Raw genomic sequence first — 20,917 nt, forward strand, 5'->3', positions numbered from 1 at the left:
GATCACCCCGAGTATCAGCCTCTTCCCTCCCACAGCTTCTGCTAGTTGGAGAAATAATTCACTTTGTAATCTGCCAAGAGCTAGACAAGGTAGTAGCGTTACATCAAGGACCACTGAGAGCTTCTCAAAGTTTGCTGTCTTCTCTTCTAATTGATACTGAGAAAGTCATGGCTGCATAATGAATGTACTTGATGTAAGGGATGAAATTCTAAGAGACTAAAGCACACCAAGAAAAAAAAATACGATAGGGAATCAGTGTCCTTAAATGGACCAGCAAGGAGGGGTAAGCGTGGACCACAGAGGCTGGGGATCCAGAAATGACAAGGGGTAGCTGCTCGTTCTAGAACCAAGAGGTGGCTGGGCTCCTTTGGGGCAGAGGCTGTTCCCTGTTGCTGTTGCCCAGCCCCACCCCGCCACCTCCCTGGTGCCCACACAGGGCCTGGCACAGCGGTGGAGCTCAGCAAATATTTGAATAAATGTGTTTAAACGTGCAACCTGGGAGAGGCAGAAGGAAAAATGACAGCTATTTCTACTCCTCCTTGGAAGCCGTCTAGGGTCGTAGCCGAGAGCTCAGACGGACGTGAGTTTCATTCCTGCCATCATCCCCAGGTCACAAATAGTGTGTCCCTGGGCCTCAGTTCCCTCTGCAGGAAAATGGGGGTTGTGAGAGCATCTCTCTCATTGGGACGGGGGGCGTCTAAGAACGACCCGGAACTCAGTGAGATGATGCAGGCAACACACCCACCCCAAGGCCGGGTGAATATAAAGTGCTCCACAGAGGTGAGCCTGATAGAGCGATTTCATCTTTAAGGATGAAAGACTAGTAAACATACTGGTCAATTCTTCCTTTTAAGTGAGGATGCCAAAAACACGCCTTCCACTGGGGAGAGGGCCCCCTGCTTAGTCTTCTCCTCCTCCCCGGAGTCTCGCCTCCATCCAGCTGCCCCCAGGTTGAAGGAGATCCCTGGATGCTGAACGCCCCCCGTCGCTGCTAAAAGCACTGGGAGACCCAAATGCACGATGGACAGCAGAGGCAGCCGCAGGCCTCCAGCCTCACTGGGACCAAAAGCAAAGTCCCCTAAACTCGAAGTAGCTAAGGAATGAGTGAAGATCCCTCCAAACAACCCAGCAGAATATATGAGTTTGCCTTCCTCTGAATCCCAAATAATAACAGCTAATTTTTACTGAGAACTGGCTGCATGTCAGGCACAGCTCTCGGCACTGTCCCTGACAACCCAGGAGGCAGGTTCTATTATCATCCCACTTTATAGATGAGAAAACTGATTAGGTTCTTTGAAAATGAGAATGGTCTAACTCACATAGAGCCTAGGCCAGAACTCACTTCATAGACATGCTTAAAAAGCAATGTCTGCCTTGAGCTGAATGGAAATGCAGACTCTCCCTACGCGTGACAAAGCCTGCACCTAACAATCTGAAAAAGGTTTTGGGAGCTGACGATACTTCCCCTTCCCGCAACAAGACCTCCTGCCAAAAACCAGGCAGTAGGAAATGAAGTCTACATTTCACCAGTTGCATTCAGCGAATCCCAGGATTCTCTTCCTATGCGCTGGCAGGGAACTCGGAGAGCATTTTGTCTTGGCCCCTCGATTTACAGGTGAAGAAAGGGGTTTCAACCTACTCTGTGATGCCCTGTGCCCAGGCTGCCCAAGGTACAAAGACAGCTGAGACCCCATCCTGCCTTTCCCAAGAGGGCTCCTTCCAAGGATAACACTCTCTGTGGCCCACACACTTTTCTAAGAACTTGACGTACAACTCATTTATCCTCACAACCACTCCCATTTCACAGATGGAGAAACTGAGTCAAGCTGGCCATCTCAAATTTACACAGGAGGTTGGAGCAGGGTCTCAAACCCAGGCGCCTGGCTCCAGAGACAGGCTCAGAACCACCCCACACTCCCTTTTGGATTCCTGGATTGGATCGTCCACTTCCCTTCCACCTTCCTGTGAGTGTCACTGGCAGCTGGGGTGAATCATACGTGAACTGAGCCCAACTCACAATGAAGTGACAACAGCCAGCAAGGATTCCTTCCAACCTGCACCCATCAGCTGCTTTCGTGGCTTTCGAGCCACGTGAACTACAAGGAGCATGACACCAGCGAGAGGGAACTGGGGACTTAAGGAAACACTGACAAAGCAGCAGCTCCCTTTTTTTAAACTCCCTTTGGCCACAGAGTTGCAAGTTGCGCCCTGAGCCATCTGGACACCGCCCTTCCCCTCCCCTTCCAGGGAAGGAGGGAACCTACCGCAGCAGCCTCTTAGCACCCTCCCACTGGAAATCTCCAGCTGCCTCTCAATACCTCTAACGAAAGTAAGCGAAGTGGCATTCTTTTCTCAAGTTTAAAAGGCAAATCACGATGGTGTTTTTTCCAGACATACATTAAACTCCGCACTCCAGCCGGTTTACAATTCCTTAAGTACTTGATTTACAGCCCAGGGAGAAAATGTTTTGAAAATCTTGCAAATGCATTTTGTGTCTCCAGCTTGCCTACTCTGCAGAGCTGATCACCGGGGATTCTCAGATGGGGGGCGGGTGACTCCCGGAAGTGTGGGAGTGACCCAAGGAGGCCACAGAGCTCCAAAGAAACGCGGGGAGCAGCCGCCAGGGGTGGGAACCCGCTTCCCTCCTCCTCCCTCCAGCCGTTCAGAGCCTCAATGGAGACGCACCTGGCCGCGCTGGGCCCTCCACCGCGGTCCACTTGGTGGTAAGGAGAGGGGTGACCCAGAGCAGGAGGATGGGGGCCCAAGGGGCCTTCCCCCCCTTCTCAGGACTGCTGGTGCACTCTCGATGCAGCTGTTCGTTCGTGCATTCATTCATTCATTCATTCATTCATTCTTACTGAACACCTACTGTATGCCTGGCACCCGGCTACAGGCCAGGATGCCGTGGTCAGACAGTGACCCTGCCTCCCTTCTAATGGGGGAGGGAGGGGAGGCTGTATACAGACAAAGCATCAAACCCACAAGCTCTGAAGGAAACCGACACAGGGCCAAGACAGGACAAGGGAGTGGGAGTTCGGACAGCCGGTCAGGACCTGAAGGATGTGGCAGATTCAGAGTTTAAGTCCCCAGCAACCCATGGGAGGGTTTAAAGCAGGGACAGCCACGACCTGGTATAAGAAGGCCACCAGGTGCTCGATGCTAGTACTTCTCAACAAGGTAGTAATACTAGCTCTGGTTTTCAAGATACTATGCACAGGATCTGCGTTGGAAGCTTCCAAATCCTACTTCTCATGGCAATCCCACTTGGTCGGATATTGGTCGCCGCATTTTCAAGATGAGAAAACAAAAGCTCAGAGGAAACGTGCGGCTTGCCCAGGATCCTCCAGCTGCCGAGCCGCAGGGGGGCATAGGAACCCAAGCCTGCTTGATTGTACAGCCTTGATTTCTTTCTCCTCATTTATATACTCCCTTGCATCATTCTCAGACTATTCCAGATGCGTTCATCACACGCCCAAACTAAATTCTCGGGACCTCCATGGCAGGTCGTATTCTGCTCTGAAACTTCCCACTGTCCTGGGCACTTTAGGAAGCCCTCATGAAATACACCCGGTTTACTGCCAGATTGAAAGGAAAAGGGGTACCAACCCCAGAGGAGGATGTGTCTTCATCACGAGGAATCTTCAGCCCGGCCCCGGTTTAACATGCAGTTAACAGCTTACCGGAGAGCCTCGCCGTGAAGTCAACATCTGGCTGCTTCTGGACCACTTCCAGAGAATTTTATCAATACAGCCAGACTCCACTCACGGTGGGTCATCTGGCCCAGCCCCTCCTGTGCCGGGGCCTGGGATCTTCTCATTCCTGCACTGTACAGTGGCGTCTGGGCCAGTGGAATGATAAATGCATTCTGCTTTAAAGCAGATACTTCACAAATCATAACTTACAGACGCTCCAGGACTTTCATGTGGGAAAGACAAATGAGACTTAGGCTGTCTGACTCCGAAGCCACTGAGGACAGGAAGCCACAGCCAGGAAGCCTCTCTCCCCCTAACAAGCGCATGAGCAAATGTAACAGAAAGAGAATTCGTGCAGGGAAGGGTCTGCCTGGCTTTGCAGACTCTGCTACGTAACCCGCCATTCATTTCCAGCCATTGTCTTTCCTTGCCCACAAATCGGAAAGCTCCTTGAGGTCAGGGGTGGTGACCTCCAGCCTCCACACCTCCTAAAACAGTCCCTCGCTCAATGTATTCCCTTCTGTGCCATCCTACAAGCCTTTGCGCAGGACCTACTATGTGCCCGGCACACTGCTAGGCACAGACAGTAGGTCCAAGACGGTTAAACGGGGCTTCCCAGGAGACAAGACACCTCAACTCAATTCTTATCTCCTGCGGCTTCCCAGGAGGAAGTGAGATCAGACGTCCTGGAGTGGGGTGGGTGCATTTCTGTCTGCGGGCCGGGAAGTGAACCAGCTGACCTCCCGAGGCCCCCTAGGGATTCCAGAACCTGAGGCTGCTGAAGGCACAAAGAACAAAGTGTGTGCCCAGGAGGAGAGCTCCCTGACCTGCTTCATTAAAACAGACCCGTGGCCCAACAAGCAGAGGTCTCTCTCCCCCAGCACCGGGCTGATCCTTATCTTCTCATAGCTCAACTCCTGCGAAAACCTCCAGGCTGGCTCCCTGCTCCAAGCCGGCACACCAGACCCATGGGCTCGGAGCCCCGCTGCGATCAGAGCCCAGCTCAGCCCACCTAGAGGAAGGGAGCTGGCCAAGGTCTCTGCATTCACGCTGCCTGGGTCCAGACCCCGGCTCTGCTGCTGCGTGTGACCCTGGCAATTAGCGAACCTCTCTGTGACTCCGTCTCTTCCTCTGGGAAATGAGACGATTGCAGGATTGTCACGAGAATTAAATTAGTTAAATGTACCTGGCACGTTACAAGCACTCAAGAAGAATTAGCCGCTATTATTATCATTATTATTATTAAATGTTATTATTATTCCCCCCATCCCATATCACCAACCTTGCCTCCCACTATGTCCCAGCATACACCCTGCATTCCAAGAGATCTGGCCTGCTCACCCTGGAATCTGCCCTCTGCCCGAAAGCTTCCATATTTCAGTCTTCGGAAACCCAAATCAAGGGTCATCTTCAACAGCCCTTGCCCTCCCTAATCCTACAGTATGCCCTCTCTCTATACCCTTCCTGAACAACAAGAAACGCCCCCAGGAGAAGAATCTCCCCATGGCTAATCTTCTGGCACATGATTGAAACACCGCACCCAAATCCAGAGGTCACCTGCTGTGCATCAAAAAGAAGGTTTTCCATTTCACCAGCAGCAATGGGTCTCAAAATAGATAAACTTGTCTGACACTGCCTAGCTGTTTGATCCTGGGCAAGTTAACCTCCCCAAGCATTGTTTTCCCCACTGGTTAAATGGGTCTAACAAGAGTGCGCACCTCTTAGGATCGTGGTGACGATCAAACAATAGAAGATGTCTGTAAAGCACTTAGCACAGCGTGACACACCACAAACTCTCAAAAATATCCGCTGGTAGTGATAACAGCGGCGGCAGCAGCAATACAGGAGGGGGTGCTCCCGTCTAGCATGGAACTCAATTTAATGAACTGATCTTCAATGAGCTACACTCCAACTTGAAAATCTCCAGAAGTAATCAATTCCTGTAGAGAAGAGGTACCCATGGCCTAGCAACTGCTCACTCTGTCTCTTCCACCAGACTGTAAGTTCTTCGGGTCTTATCCATGTGTATGTCCCAGAATTTAACATGGTGAGAAGCATATGGCAGATGGTAATAAATCTTTGTTAAACTGAGCAGAATTAGTTCAATAGTTGTAAGTACATTTCCTCTTTGCTACTAGATTATAAGCTCTTTAAGAGTGAGGCTCGTGTCTTGCTCCAGTAAAGATTTATTAAATGAGTGATGGAAAAATACCAAACCAAGAATCAGGTTTCTTAGACCCAGCCCATCACTCACCAGCTGTGCAACCTCAGAAAAGTCACTTAACAACTCTGTACCCTATTCTTCCCACCTCAAGGATGAGAAGTTTGGACCACGTGTCTGCCAAAGTCCCTTACTCCCTGAAACGGGGTTTGGGCCTTAGCTGCAACATGGCACCTCAGACACCATGCGTACGACAGCAATGCACCCCTGGCTCAGCAGGCCAGCTTACTAATTGGCACCCCTGATCTGCAATTTTCCAGCACCAGGCTATCAATAACTTTGGGTCAGTGCTTAAAACACCCATTTTTAGTCAAATCAGTTCCTTTGCTGGGCAAGGATGCCCCATCACCCACGCACCATGGCAAACTGGGGGCACGATTTGCCCGCCAGCCCTGCCACTCCCATGCCAGACCCCTCCCGGAGACCTGATTCCTGCTCACACCACGTCACGTACTGCTCACAGGGGCTAACCTGGTGCAGAGGGAGAGCTGAACTCAGCCCTTGACAGTGAGGTGATCGCGTAACACCTCTCCCCAAAACGTTGTTTGTTTTTGCCCTTGAATTTTTTGCCAATGCTCTGTGCAGCCTGAGGGTCCAGGGAGTTTGGCTCAAAGAAAATGCCATGTTATAACATTGGGGCTCACTACACAGCCCTGCCTGAAACTGTATCAAAACAGAAGTTGTGCAATAAACAAAGAGCAAATTCAAGGTCTTAAAAATGTGTTCAGATCCTATCAGAATCTGGCTGACTGTCGTGCCTTCCTATGGGTGCACTTCCCTAATTAACCTGAAAAGTTGATGATTTCTCCTTCCTCTCTCTGAGTGAGTTAATTGTCCAATGCATCATGCCTCTCTGATGGTCTTAAAATCTAAATGAAAGTCCAAATGATATGAGAAAAAACATCTGCTAAAAGAGTAAAGTAAATTTGCTAATTTCCCTTTTTTGAAGTTTTCTATAGGTTATTTTATTCAATTCTCACAAATAGTCCATGAAATTGGTACTATATTAGCCCATTTTACAGATGAGGAAGTGGAGGTTTCTGAAAGTTACACAGCTTGCCCAAGGTCACAAGGCTAGTCAGGGATCAGTCAGGACTTGAATGTAAGCCAGGACTCTTAGCCCTTCTGCAAGAGTGCCTCCTTTGTGGGGCTTGTTAATCTCTGGAAGAAGCCACTTTGAGTCCTTTGTCGTGGACATGCTCAGGCAGCTGCAGCAAGACTACATTTGGGATGAAGAGGGGAAGATGCCTGGACCACGCAGGGGCTGGACCAGCCAACTCCAAGTTCCAGATTCTGCAACTCTGTACGGAACTGCCTTTCACTGAGCGCTGATGCTGCATGGTATTTTGTTTGATTCAGAAGGCCCTTGCAGACGTGCAATTAAAAGCCACAACATTCTTATTCTTAAACACTTCTCTGCCTCAGCGGGGGCTGATTTCACAGCATCTCATGGCGCCTGACACCCAGCACCCGATTTCCGCCACTTGCATTGGCAAAGGAGCTGAAAGTCACAGCTCCTCTTGGGAAGTGCTCTGAAGGGCGTGGGTACAAACGAAAATAAAACATCACTTCACAATTCTACCCAAAGACCTAAAAGGTAGAATTGAGACAGCGTGCTCTGAATTCTCCTAAACTGCACCCCGAAAGCAAATTGTGGATGTTTAGTGCATCCTTGGAACCAGAAGAAAACTCCAAGTTCACACTTCAGATGAAAATTCCTTGTGGCTCTTGACAGATTCTGAGTCACCAAGCACTGTGCAGGCAAGAACAACTTGCTGACCAATTTTTTTGATGTTTGTTTTATTTTCTGTCCAGTCAGGCACAGGGAATTTTCCACCTGACAAGTCCTGTTTCTCACTTAAGTTCTGACACCATCTGTGAGCAGTGTGCTCAGCAGGGGAAGGACTTGAGGCCAAGGAAGACCTTCCCTTCACCCAACCTCGGTTTTCCCATCTGCTTAATGCAGGGTTTTCACCAGATGATTTTGCTAACATCCTAAGTTTATCTATCAAGTAGAAAGCAGTCTGGGGATTGCCAGTTTCTGGATGTGGATATGCTACCAGATTCAAAATCTTTGCATAATTTTTGAGTAAAACATGAGATGGAGCTGAAGTGAATAGCACAATGGGAAACTGAACTAGGGCTGGACAATACCAGAGCAGGACTCAAATCTTGCGGCTGTGAAATGAGCCTCTTCCGTTCTCAGGGCGCCCCCTAGTGGCCACTCGACTAAATCCCGACGGAATGCTCAGAGTTCCTGCAAATAAAGGGAAAGACACCCACCAAAAGAGAAAGGCAGGCTCCCGTCTACTGATGCAACCCCTTTCACTCTACCCTAGTCCGTGGATCAGACAGCAAGACAAATACCTGAGGCCCTAGTAAAGCTCAGAAAGATGTCTGCCATAAGACAAGCTTTCACTCTTGCAGTTAGTGGCAGCTCCCCAGGCTTCTGGTATCTTTGTCCCCTCACAAATCCCAGACACACCCTTACCACTCAACCCCTCACAAGCTCACATCCTCAACCTGCAGCTCCAACTGCGTCTGGTTTTCATTACTCCGCTTTCCAACTTCCCAGCGCGATTCTTCAACAGCTATTAAGACAACATGAGCAAGGAGCTAGGCTTAGTTTTTGCTTATTCAACATCCAGCCTGGGGAATATCACCTCAAACGAAAAGCATGAATGAAGTGCACGTTTCTCAGCCTCCTCTTCCACAGACCTGCAAGTGTGCTCCTCAAAGGTCATCTTTACAACCATCTCCTCTTGAAATTTTTCAACCTACAAAAATGGCACCTGCCCTCTCAACGACTTGCTTGCTATAGAATTTGTTGATAGGCGACAGCTTAAAAATACAAGGTACAATCTCTCAAATTTCCAATTAACCTATAACAGACTTTTTTTAGGCTATAGGATAAAGCCGTATCAACCCAAAGAGTGAAGCCTAGAATGAGGGAGTTATCCAGGTAACCAAATATTTGAGAATTTGGGGGCTGAACTTTCTGACTGATGCCCCATTTTGTCCACAGAACTGTCCCTGCAAAGATGCAAAAGAAAAATCCTAACATTAACCTACCACTTCATTCAACAGTCCATTTTGCTTTTTCCCTGTGGTCATTTGTTAAGTTTATAAGCAACCTGGGCCCTGAAACAGCCCCCAAAAGTGTACACAAGGAGTCCCATAATTAGTTCCTGACTTTGGCCCCAAATTGATTAAAATCCATCTGATATGCTGCAAATCAAAGAACCATGTTAATTTCCTGCCACACACCACACAAAATCTTTCTGCAACAGTCAGTCACTTTGAACCCAAACCTCCAGCCACAAAAAGTGTGGATTTCAAGGGCCAGTTCTGCAGAAAGGAAAATGACAACACACCGAGGTTGGGACAATGCAGAGACCCCAAGGCACTCAAGGCGCTACTTGGGGCTGTGTAAATGGTCTTGGGACCCTGGCAGGGTTTCAGCTGTCACAAAGAGTGGGGAGGCTGGGGCAGACCCCTTAAGCAATGTAGTAGCCCTGCAGCCAGGGCCTGAAATGCAATTGAGTCGGCAACTGAACGTCCGTATGGCTGTCCATGCCCTAGGCATTTCAGTCCTCCCAGAAGCCAGCAACAAACTGTCACAACCCTCAGGCATGCAGCAGCCTTTACTTTTGTCCCCTAACCTTCTCTCTTAAAAACAGGCAGGAGTCCGTCCTCCCTTGCAGTGACAGCAGCATCGCGGTAACGGGGAGTGGGAGGATGCAGGGGAGGGGGGTCTCATTCATCTACAGGACATGGGGCTTGGGGGACCAGCTCCGAGCTGAGTTTGTGGTTCTGTCTGTAGTTAAAGCAATAAGGCATTCCAAAGAATGAATGCGTGCCCGCGAGGGAGACCCCAACGGTCCCGACGTTGCAAAGTGTTTGCAAATCATAAACACTACTTTGCTGCTGGGATCAAAACCCCCAAAATATGCGCAGACAGGATGTAACAAGTGTTTCGGGAGAAAGACACGCCTGAGCCACGGGGAGCTGGGGGGAGAGTGAGGAATCTGTCTGGGGGTTCCCGGGAAGCCCCCTCTCGGACAAGAGACCTTCCTCTGCGCCCCAGACCCCGCCGCGCGCGCGCTGGGTCCCCAGCCGCGTCTAGCCCGAGCCCCCCGGGTTTCCCCCCAACTCACCACTCGGCCCGAAAACCTCTCGGTGGCCCTCTTGACTTTGCCGTAGGTGCCTTTGCCCAGGGTCTCCTGCAGTTCGTAGCGGTGTTTCAAGTTGTGCTTGTGGTGATGCCGCTTCACCCCGTGCGGCTTCCTGGGCTCCGGGGCCGCCGCCGCGGGGGCTGCTGTCGCCCCCGCCCCCGCCTCCGGGGGAGAGCCCGGAGCCCCCGGCCCCAAGTCCGGGCCGTCCCCGGCCGCGGGCGCAGCGGCCCCCTCCATGTCCGAACGCGGGGCGAGCCGGGCCGGAGAGGGCAGGACAGGGCACGGCGCTCGCGGTGTCTGGGTCCCCGCCGAGGGAAACCTGGGCGCGCTCAAGGTCGCCCCCGCAGCATTGGGTAGGCGGCCGGCTCCCGCCCGGGCTGCGGCTGGGTCACTGGCGGCGGCGGGGACCGCACATCTGGCGCCTCCGGCGCGCACGATCCGCGCACCGCCCACCAGCCGCGGCGAGCTGCGGCGCGTCGGGCGAGGTGGCGGCGGTGGCGGGGGAGGCGGTGGTGTTCGCAGGAGGGAGGGGAGAGGGGTGGCTCCGAGCACAGGAGGGGGAGTGTTATGTGGGGCGCCGCGCCCCCGGACCCCTCCCCGGGAGGACGCGCAGACGGGGCGGGGGCGGAGGCGGCGAGCGCGGGCCGGCCCCGGGGGAGGGGGGCGAGGGGCGGGGCGTCCGGGGCTTCCCCCACCTCCCGGGACCCGGGGCCACCCCGAGCTGGGAGGGGGATGGGTGCGTGTCGCGACTCGCCCTTTGTGCCGCGCCGCCTAGGCCGCGGCGGCGGCGGCGGCCGGCGGGCTTTGTCCTCGCTCGGCCGGGAGGGAGACGGGGGATTCCCAGCCCGGGCGCCCCCTCCCCGGGCTCGCCCGGGCGCCCCCTCCCCGGCCTCGCCCGCCTCAACTACCGCGGGCCCTCCGCCGCCGCCGCCGCCGCCGCCGCCTCCTCCGACTCCTGCTCCTGCTCCGGCCGCTCGGCCTCCCTTCCTGCTCGCGCCCTGGCGGCGGCGGCGGCGGCTCGCCGAGCCCCGGGGCCGGGCAGGCGAGAGCGCTCGGAGCCGAGGGCCGCCGGGGCCCTCTCGCGATCCGGCCGGGGGCGCCGCGGGCTCGGGCGCCCCTTCATTTTCTTTTGGGTGCCGCCGCGGCCGCCAGGCCGGAGACGGGGGAGAGGCTGGGGGAGGGGAGCAGCGCGGGTGTTGGGTTACAGCCGGTGAGTCACGGCCACCCGTGCCCAGCCGCGGTGCGCACCCCCTCCGCCCCGCCGGGGCTGGCACCCCCGCCTCGCAGACCCCCGCCGTGGCAGCGGAAGGGCTGCTCGCCCGGGGCAGCTGCGCGCCCCCGAAAACCCCAAGAGGGGCGCGCTGCGCCCGGCCCCGCGCCCTCCCCAAAGAAAGGCGGAGTCGGGGAGGGAGGGAGGCTAGGAGGCTGAATCTGGGGCCCGCCGCCGCACTGCCGCCCTCCGACACCATCCAGAGAGAGGAGGGCGACGGCTGACAGAGGAGGAGAGCTGGGTGCCCACCCTGCCCGCCAAGGCTGCCTTTGGAGGTGGGCAAACCAGGGGCTTCGAATGGAGCAGGGCCTGGGGCCTGCTGAAGCCAGAGGCGACTTGCAGGCCTCTCGGCCCCTTGGGCCTTTAGAGTTTTCCTTTAACTGAAATGGCCAGATCCTGGACCTGGTACCAGGCACTCTACCCCCCACAAGCGAGGGTCAGGCAGGAAGGGCCTACGTCTGCAGCCAGGCTGCCCCGTTCTTCTAAGAAGCAGCAAGGAGAAATGAAGAAGAAGGCAAGAGGAAAAGAAGCCTTAGGTAATTTGTTTTATAAATGGTGCAGTATACCAGACTAGGATGGGAAGAGTGAGGTATGAAGAATGTCTGGTGCGTTCTGCAGATGGCTTGGTGGTTCTTACTTTTTCACCAGTGAGCTGGGCTCGCCCTTCCTCTGCAGCTCTCAGGTTCATCCCTTCTGCATTCCTGCTGTCTTCGCTCCTGTCTGTCCCTTATCACCTTACCGTGGACTCCAGCAACAGCATGTCCTCCCCGCAAACCCCCTCCCTGCTGCCAGAGTCATGGCCTATAACACTGCAGTCATCATATCCTCTCTGTGCCACACTCCCGTGCTTGGTATTCTTCTCTGTCCAAACTTCTCTTCTACTGATGCTTGACATAAACCCCGCTGTCCCTTCTTGCCTTCCCCAGGAGCACACTGGTTATCGCTTAATACAAACACAAAGGCCGTGTTTATTCAATTCCTATTCTGTCCTCCACGCTTGCAGGGCCTCCCTGCCCCCATCCTGCAACTATTCTGCTTTTATACAAAGTCTGTAGACATTGTGTATGTAGATTAAAAAGTCAGAGTGAGTAACATGCAGGTTGAGCCTGGCTTCCCAGTGGATAGGCTGTGTGACCTTGGTCAAATGACTCAACCTCTCAGAGCTTCAGTTTCTTCTTCTTAAAGTATAGATTAGTGGATCTGTTTTACAGATAAACAGATCGTGTCTGTAGCGGTAATTAAAACTGTTAACCAAATATTTTCTGGGTCTTTCTTTCCCTTCCCAGGGACATGGTAAGAATCTACTACCCCATCCTCTTGAAATTAGATTTGGCCTTACGACTTGCATGGGCCAATGGAATGAGGGCAGTGATGTGCATTGCTTTTAGGTAGAAACTTTTAAGGACCAATGGGCAAATGCCCATGTCTTGACAATCCTGCAAGTTCAGTCTTGGCAATCTTATCGTGACAACCATGAAGTACAGAGATAGGGCCTCCGTCATCCAGCCTGGGCCTCTGTAAAGATGGCAGAGCTGTCCCAGTTAACCTGCCTTGGAAAAGTAGTGTGAGCAAATATTAAACACATGTTAAACCAGGGAGATATAGGGGTTATTTATTATAGCAGCGTAACGTTGCTTATTCTGGCTGATAGAGATGCTCCCGAGTGCCTGGGACTTAATCAGTATTTGTTGCATGAATAACACCGACCATGTGCCAAACCTATTTTATGACAGGAAACCCTGTTTTCGGTTGAGGAAACCATATCAGAAAGGTTAAGTAATTTGCCTGGGATTACACAGGCTGTAAATAGCAGTGCCGGGATTTAAACACTACCTGTCCAGTTCCAAAGTGTATGTTCTTCTTCCACATATGCTGTGCTACCTCTCCTTAAATGGGAAAGATGGAAACAGTACAATGCCTGGCACACAGTCATGCCCAAGCACAGGGAGTTCCTCTCCAGACTGAATTCCTATAGCATTTATAATTCGAACCACACTTCAGCACAATGTTCTCATGCATTGTGCTCAAGTGTTTTCACATAGATAAAGCATTTCCTCCAACAAGATCCCAGGCTCCTTGGTTAAGAACTTGAGTTCTGGAGTCAGACTGCCTGGGTTCAAATCCCTGTTCCACCACGCGTAACTGAGCATCTTGGACAATTCTTTTCCTCCTCTGCCCCTCGGTTCTCTCATCTGCAAAATGGCAATGGTAATAACACAGGAGGTATTGGCAGGGGTAACAGTACGTCCCAGGGGGTTGGTGTGAGGATTAAGAGCCATAATGTACACACTCAATAAGTCATGGCTATTAATATTATACTTATTTTTCGTCTTCTTAGGGCTCCTACTAGAATTCAGGCAGTTACAAGCAGGTTAATCATACTGCCTGATTAGACTCTGATTTCTGGCTTCATTCTGGATATGGGACCAATGTTGTCACATCAGCAGTTGGAAGCATGACATCCACACTGTCCTACAACTTATATTTACATAAGGCTCCCTACTTGTTCTTTACTACACTTTCTCTTTTCAAAGCAATTTAAAAGAAAGAGTGTTTGCTCTCTTGCGAAATCTTTGTTCAGAAAACATAGTAATAACAGTTACGGTTTATCTACTGTCTGCCACGACCTTTATATGTATTACCTCTAATCATCATAAAACCGCAAGATGGGTGTTATGATCCCCACTTGGCTGTTACGATCCCCCCACTTGGCTGTTAACGCTGAGTCTCAAAGAGCTTAAGTTACCTGTGATCAGGCTTTGCTCTGACCCCCGTTCCAAGCTGCCTGACATCCCAGCTCATGTCAATGAATGCATATGCCTTGGTTGACACGAGTCTTCCATTTTTCTAGATGAGGTTTTGGAACGTTACCTAAGGTTGTGACATTTCTAACTTATGTTGTCTGGTAGACGTCCTACAATAAAAAGCAACCCAGGCAGGCGCTTATTCTTCACAGTGGCAGATTTCTAGATGCCCGCCAAATATTCATGCTTCTTCTTCCACAGCTGCTCCACTGGGGATATATTTCCCAGCCTCCTTTGCATCCCAGTGTGGCCATATGACTGGTTATCTCTAGTGAGATATAAGCAAAAGTGATGTGCATTACTTCTAGACCAGGGTGTTGAAAAAGGGGTATACCTTCCCCACTTTGCCTAGCTGGAAGCAGAGGACTCCAAGGCCCCAGAAGATGGTGGATTCAGCAAATAAAAGAAGCCTGTGTCCCTGCATCACCTTGAAGAATAAAGTCACCCTCTGACCAGGATATTAGACTGGAGCATGAGTGAGAAGTAAACTTCTATTGTGTTAAGCCCCTGAAATTAGAAGGTTTCTTTGTTACGGCAGCTAGTACTACCCTAACTAATACATAGAGCTTATACTGTCTGTATTTACATATAAAAAGCAAAATGGAAGATTATAACAACCATCTGAATAGTTGGAACCCAAAATGCCACTTGTATGTTCTCTGTCCACTTGCTTATTTAAGGAGAAAGCTTATTATTTGGAGCAGGAGTTTTTCCTTTAATTTTTCCCAGGTTACAAGTATCTGCGATCAAACAAGAGTAGTAGTCAATAGTCATAAAACTAGTAGGAAACAAATTTAGTCATTCAACAATATTTCTTTTTTTCTCACTACATACCAGGCATCTGGGGCTGAGAACGCACTGTAACGAGACAGGCCTAGTCTCATCTTCCTGTAGTTTCTAGTCTGTGGGTAATAAACACAATTTACAGCATTCAACTGACCTCCAGCCACCAAACTTCTTGGGAGAGCCCAGGCTATTTGAAAGTGGAATATATGCTTAAAATAAAAACTAAAATTTCCTCATAAATCAAAACAGAAGCTGTGTTTGTCTCCCAGCTAAGTGGCTAGAGAAACAGTAAAAATGGTGGTTAAGAGCGTAGGCTCCAGAATCAGAACCAGCTGAGTTCAAATCCTGGCTCTACCCCTTTCAAACTGTGTGATCTTGGGCAACTTCTTTGTTTCTCAGTTTCCCCATCTTTAAAATGGGACACTAATAATACCTAGCTCAAAGGGTTTCTGTTGAGGATTGATTGAGTTAGTGCAAAAAAAAAAAAAAAAATAGGCACTAAGAACAACACAAGATGACACGAGATAGCATCCAATAAATGTTGGCTGTTATTATTTTTTGCCATCTTCCCACTGGTATTACATTATGTGTATAAAAGGATACAAGGGAAGACCTTTTCAGGGGGGCTGACAGATGACACCAGGAAACAGAATTTTCAATAAAATCCATTGATATTACAAGGATTCAACTGAAATAACCCAGACTGAGATCCTACTTTCCATTCTTCTCATCTCTTTGGTGACTGAGGGGACAAAAGGGTCCTGTTGGAAAAAGCATCACTCTGGGTATCCACCGGAGTATGGAGACAACCAACGGGACAAGAGACAGGGCTCCTGGCCCCTGCTGTACCCAGAGGTGGTACTGTGGGCAGGTACCTTCGCCTCTCTGTGGAATCCTGTCATCAGGCGAGATGCCCCTCGGGGCTGACAATTTGCGATCCCTTTTGGAGATTTCAGTTTTACATTCCCGGCACATTCCTTCTTTTCCTCCCTTCTTCATGCACGTGTGAAGAGAATGGGGGCAAGTGGACGATTGGCAGCAGCTCCATTTGCTTTGTTTTCTCTGTCCTAAACTTTATACTGAAAAATAAGATACCGGCTTCCTGTGGGAATACAACAGCGGGGATTCGTTGGAAGGTTCTGTTATCGAGAAAAGAAACTGAAATGTGATAAATTCCCCATCAACAGGGAAAACACTGGCAGGACTCCAGCAGGAGCAAACAATACCATACCACCCTGGAAAGAGTGGCTGCCAGAAGGTCAAGAGAGTACACGTGTCACGTGCAGGGATGAACTGGGGTCATGTGGGAAGAACTGGCTACAGTGGAAGAGCCTTTGGGTTTCCTTGAGGTTACATGGGGCCTTCTGGGCAGGTTGGGGAGATACAAAGAATTCTCTACGTTTCGCTCCCTGCATGGGCGAATGCACTCAGTCACGTGAGCTAAGTGCTTACCATGGGCTCACCATGATTCTAGGTACTCAGGATACAGAAGTGAACAAAAACGAAGCCCCTGCCTTCGTTCGGTTTATAGATAGACAAATAAATGTATTACGTGTCCGGTAACGGTAAGGGCTAGCAAGAAGAATAAAGCAAGGTAAGGAGGTAGAGAATGATGAGGGCAGTAAGGAAAAGACTTTCTGATAAGGTGACATTTGAGCAGAGGCTCCAAGGAAGAGAGAGAATATACCATCTGGGTCTCTGGGGAATGATATGGATATCAGGGGGAAGACCCTCCCAGCCATAGGGTTTAGTAAGTGCAAAGGCCCTGAGGCAGGAATATCCTTGGCATGTTGATGGAACAGTGAGGAGGTCACTGCGAGTAGAGTGGAACAGGAGGAGAGGAGTAGGAGTTGAGGCCGGAGAGTTTGAGGACCCAACCCTCTAGGGCTTTGTGGAGTGGTGGGAGGACTTTGGGTTTTATTCTGCGTCAGGCAGGAAGCCATTGACCAATCTGATGCGAGCAGTGACATAATCAGATTTGGGTTTGAAAAGTCTCCCTGCAACCACTGTACTGAAAATAGGCTTGAGGAGGGAGGGAAGTGATTTGGAGAGGGACAGGGGAGGTGACTCTGACAAGGGCTAAGGAGAGGCGCCTACAAGAGCTACAAAGCAAGGACTATAGCTCTTTAGTCAGTCTCCTTTCTGCCATCCTTCCCCCACGTGGTCACCATATGTCGTTCCTAAAAGAAACGTCTATCTGACCCTGTATCTACCTCCTCTACTGATCTCCTATGGCCTTCAGGACAAAGTCCAAATTCCTTGGCCTAACATACAGGGCAGCTTGACAGGGTAATAAGAGCATCAACATTAGCATCAGAAAGACCCAGATCAGAATCCTGGTCCTACCTATCACCAGCTGTGTGACTTTGCCCAAGTCACTCGACCTCTCTGACCTTGGTTTCTTCTCTTTCCTCTTTGTCCTGTATATTATGACCTTCATGTCTCTGAAAGCAGAGACTTTGTCTTGTTCCCTCTGTATATTCAGCATCCAGAACAATGACTAGCACGTAGTAGGTACTCAACAAGTTTGTGTGGAGTCAACGGATGAGCTGATATAGGCTAATATAGGAGAAAGCATCTGGCATAGTGGCTGGCACGCGGGGGCTCAGCCATGTGTCTTCCTCTTCCTGAGTAATGCTGGCTTCTCTTTCCCTGCAAGATCTGACCCTAACGGCCCTCTCCTGATTCATATCCACACCACCTCCTTCCACCAAGCGTCCATCGTTTCTGGGGTACTTCTCACTGTTTCATTTCTCTCCGCCTTTATACGTGCTGCACCCAATGCCTGGGACACCCCCTTTCCTGTCCTCCAGATGACAAACTCCTACTCACCTCGGACACCTAGCTTAAGATATCACTCTGCCTCTGATCCTGTGCTAATCAGAACTGAAGGCTCTCGCCCCAGAACACTCAGTTCCTGAGTCTATTACAGCGCTTACCTCATGGTAGTACAGTTATCGATTATGTGCCCAGCTCTGCCCAGTTGCCTGAGAGCTCCAGGGTAGTCAGGTCTAGAACAGCACCGTCCAATAGAAATATAATGTGAGCCATGTATAACATTTAAACTTTTCTAGCAGCCACATTAAAAACGAGTTAAAAAGAAAAACAAGGGAAATTAATTTTAATCATATATTTTATTTAACCTAGTATGTTCAAATATTATTTCAATATGCAATCAAGATGTATTCAATATAAAAACTTATTGATGAGATATTTTACATTCTTCTTTTGCATAATTTACACTTATAGTAAATCTTAATTCAGAGCTAAGTTTGCAATGGTTAAACTGAAATGTAACCCTAGCAAAAAAATAAAGTTGTATTTAACAGAAAAATATTTTCCACTGCTCCAAGGTTTTATAATTTGAATTTTAGTTAATTGCATGAAATTAAAATTTTAGTTCCCCAGTCACACAGCCGTATTTCAAGCACTCAATAGCCACATGTGGCTGATGGCCATTGTATCCAGCAGTACAGAGCTTGATCTTGTTCTTCATTCTAATAGAAGTATAGATCTGGCTGATAATGTGTGCCATATAAACATCGGATGGATGGATGGATGGATGAATTTGACTACCTTTACTTCCTCCCTAGTTTACCTTATTTCTTACTCTGGAAATGCATACCCCCAGAAAGAAAGAATGAACTTAAGAGAAAGGTAAATCCGTAGAAGTCTTCCTTGGACACCAATTTTTCAATTTGCCCCATTGGGCAAAGTTCAAAGGCATTAAAGTTATACTCTCTGACTCACTTCCACACAACTCAGCAACCCAGCAGCACCTTCTACTGTTGCTCAGATGTAACCTTGCCAATGGGGTCTTTCCTGATCATCCTGTTTAAAATCGCAGCCCACCCTCTTCTCCCTCACCCCACCACTGGTGCTCCTTACCCCCTTTATTCTTCACCATTGCATTGACCAGTGTATAATATTATACAATCTACTTATTTGTTGTGTCTGTCTGGACAAAGCAGAGATATTTATCTATAGTGCTTGCTCATGAATCCCCAGTACCTGGTATATAATAGGTGCTCAATAATTATCTGTGGAATGAATGAATGGATGGAGGAATAATTTGAGTTCCAGCTCTTTCATCTGCTAGCTCTATGACCCCGGTAAGTAATTAAAGATTAAACCTCAGTTTCCTCGTCTGTAAAATGGGTATCATAGTCATACTTACCTTTTAGAGTTGTGCGATGTGATCCTGCAGGGTTAATGCTTACCTTATATGACTAAATAAGATGATGTCTATGAAGTGTTTAAGCATAATACCTACATAGGCATGTGGTAAGCACTGACAAACTGGGAGCTGCTATCTTACTGTTTAATTAATAATATTATTAAATTTATTCTATCAGCTATAACAACCATGTAAAGCAATTACAGTTTCCCAAGTAATTCTGTCCCAAACAAACAAAAAAAGTTAGGTCAGGGAAAAATTGTCCTGAGCTCTAGATATCCTACGTAATTACCTATATTTACCTGTCCTGTTTTCGTTTGTATTTCTAACCCTGGGATATGGGTCCCTCAGCTCTGCCTTACCAAGACCCAGGGCAGCTCAGTGTCAGGCCCTACGTCCATTATGTTTACTGTCACCAGGGACTTAAGCTCTAAAAGCAGGCTCGAGAGGGAGGGCATTCCAGGCATGTCACCAGCCTGCCTGTGATGGCAGAAGTTCTTTGGTCCACCTGCTCTAGAGCAGTTCCCCAGGCCTTTGACAGCCCGGGGCCTGACAGCTGGTCCCAACCGGAGCCAGGCTGCCCAGGCAGCCAGCTGGTGAGGGATGCGTTAGCTGCCTTCCCAGCAGATGAGGCAGGTGCCCCAAATTCCTCTCAAGGGTCTGCTGTTCCAGCTCCCTCTGCAGCCTCATCCTTTGAAACACTTAATTTAACAGGCACATTTCCAGTCTCCCCTTCCCTTCATGATCTCTGTATCCACCGGTTTCATTTATTCATGCAACAAATGTTCCTTGAGCATCTGTAAGATGCACTCCTTGTGCCAGGACTGGGGATCAAGAGTAATCAATGGAGTCCTCTGCCCTCGGGAAGTTTCTAATACCTCCCATCAGTATCTTGCTTGACAGTTTACAAAATGCCTTCACACGACTGGTTTCTTTTCATTCTCATAATGATATTTTACTTGGGATTAGAGATTTTTACTTTCCTCACGTACACTTGATGTGCTAAGAGATTGAGTGCCTTATCTAAGTTCTGGCAGCTCACAAATGGGGAGCCAGGACTCAAACTCAGGTATTTTGGCTCCACCACAGCTAGTATCCAAGCAACATCACGTCTCGCAAACAGCAGTTCTATAAAAATCACAAAAAGTCAGCTCGCTGAAAGATAAAGGCCATTTGAATGGCTCGAAAGAGAATTGCATGTTTTGTTTGGAGAGGAGAGAGACTGACTCCCTCCCCCAACAAGACAGAAGAGGGGACATCTGGGAAACAGCCAGGAATTCGGATGAATTGGGAGTCTCCCCATATCTATCTTCCCATAGCCCCTCCAATGCAAGCACCCCACTCGGGATTCCTGGAACCTCAGAACTCAGAGCCCTGACTGCCCAAATTAACAGGATGTGGACCAAGGCAGAAAACTCATGCCCAGGTATGAACCACACCTCTTTTTCCCCAGAAGTGCCATTTTTGGTGTTCCTCCCTTGAAACCTGAAGTTCTCTGGGAGAAACTTCCAGGTGGCTTTATGAGAAGAAACATTTTCCCACAGCACCACCAAGTGGCTGAGTCTCTGCCCACGAAAATCTCTATGAAACAGGCAGAAGAAATCTAGTTCACTTCAGGGCAAGCCAAGACACAAAATACCTAATGACCAGGACTGAGGAAAAAAAAAAAAAAAACTTGGCAAAAATGGAAGTGGAGTGGAGAAATTCAGGGGCGATCCAGGAGGCATGGATGTCCTCAGGAACAGGAGAAGGCAGGCAGTCAAAGCTCTTTATCAAGAAGCAATTTAGGGGA

At 49.6% G+C, this 20,917-nt stretch overlaps 1 protein-coding gene across 1 annotated transcript in view; it reads right to left on the reverse strand.

Annotated features, from left to right (window-relative positions):
- The window catches only part of NUAK1 (NUAK family kinase 1), a 69,304-nt gene extending 58,746 nt beyond the window's left edge, over positions 1-10,558 (reverse strand). The window contains exon 1 of the mRNA XM_068561801.1: positions 10,071-10,558. Coding sequence (XP_068417902.1) covers positions 10,071-10,325 — 255 coding nt within the window. The 5' untranslated portion in view covers positions 10,326-10,558. The remainder of the gene's footprint in view (positions 1-10,070) is intronic.
- Positions 10,559-20,917: the final 10,359 nt, after the last annotated feature.

Source organism: Eschrichtius robustus, chromosome 13 (genome assembly GCF_028021215.1).
Source record: "Eschrichtius robustus isolate mEscRob2 chromosome 13, mEscRob2.pri, whole genome shotgun sequence".
Taxonomy (NCBI): domain Eukaryota; kingdom Metazoa; phylum Chordata; class Mammalia; order Artiodactyla; family Eschrichtiidae; genus Eschrichtius; species Eschrichtius robustus.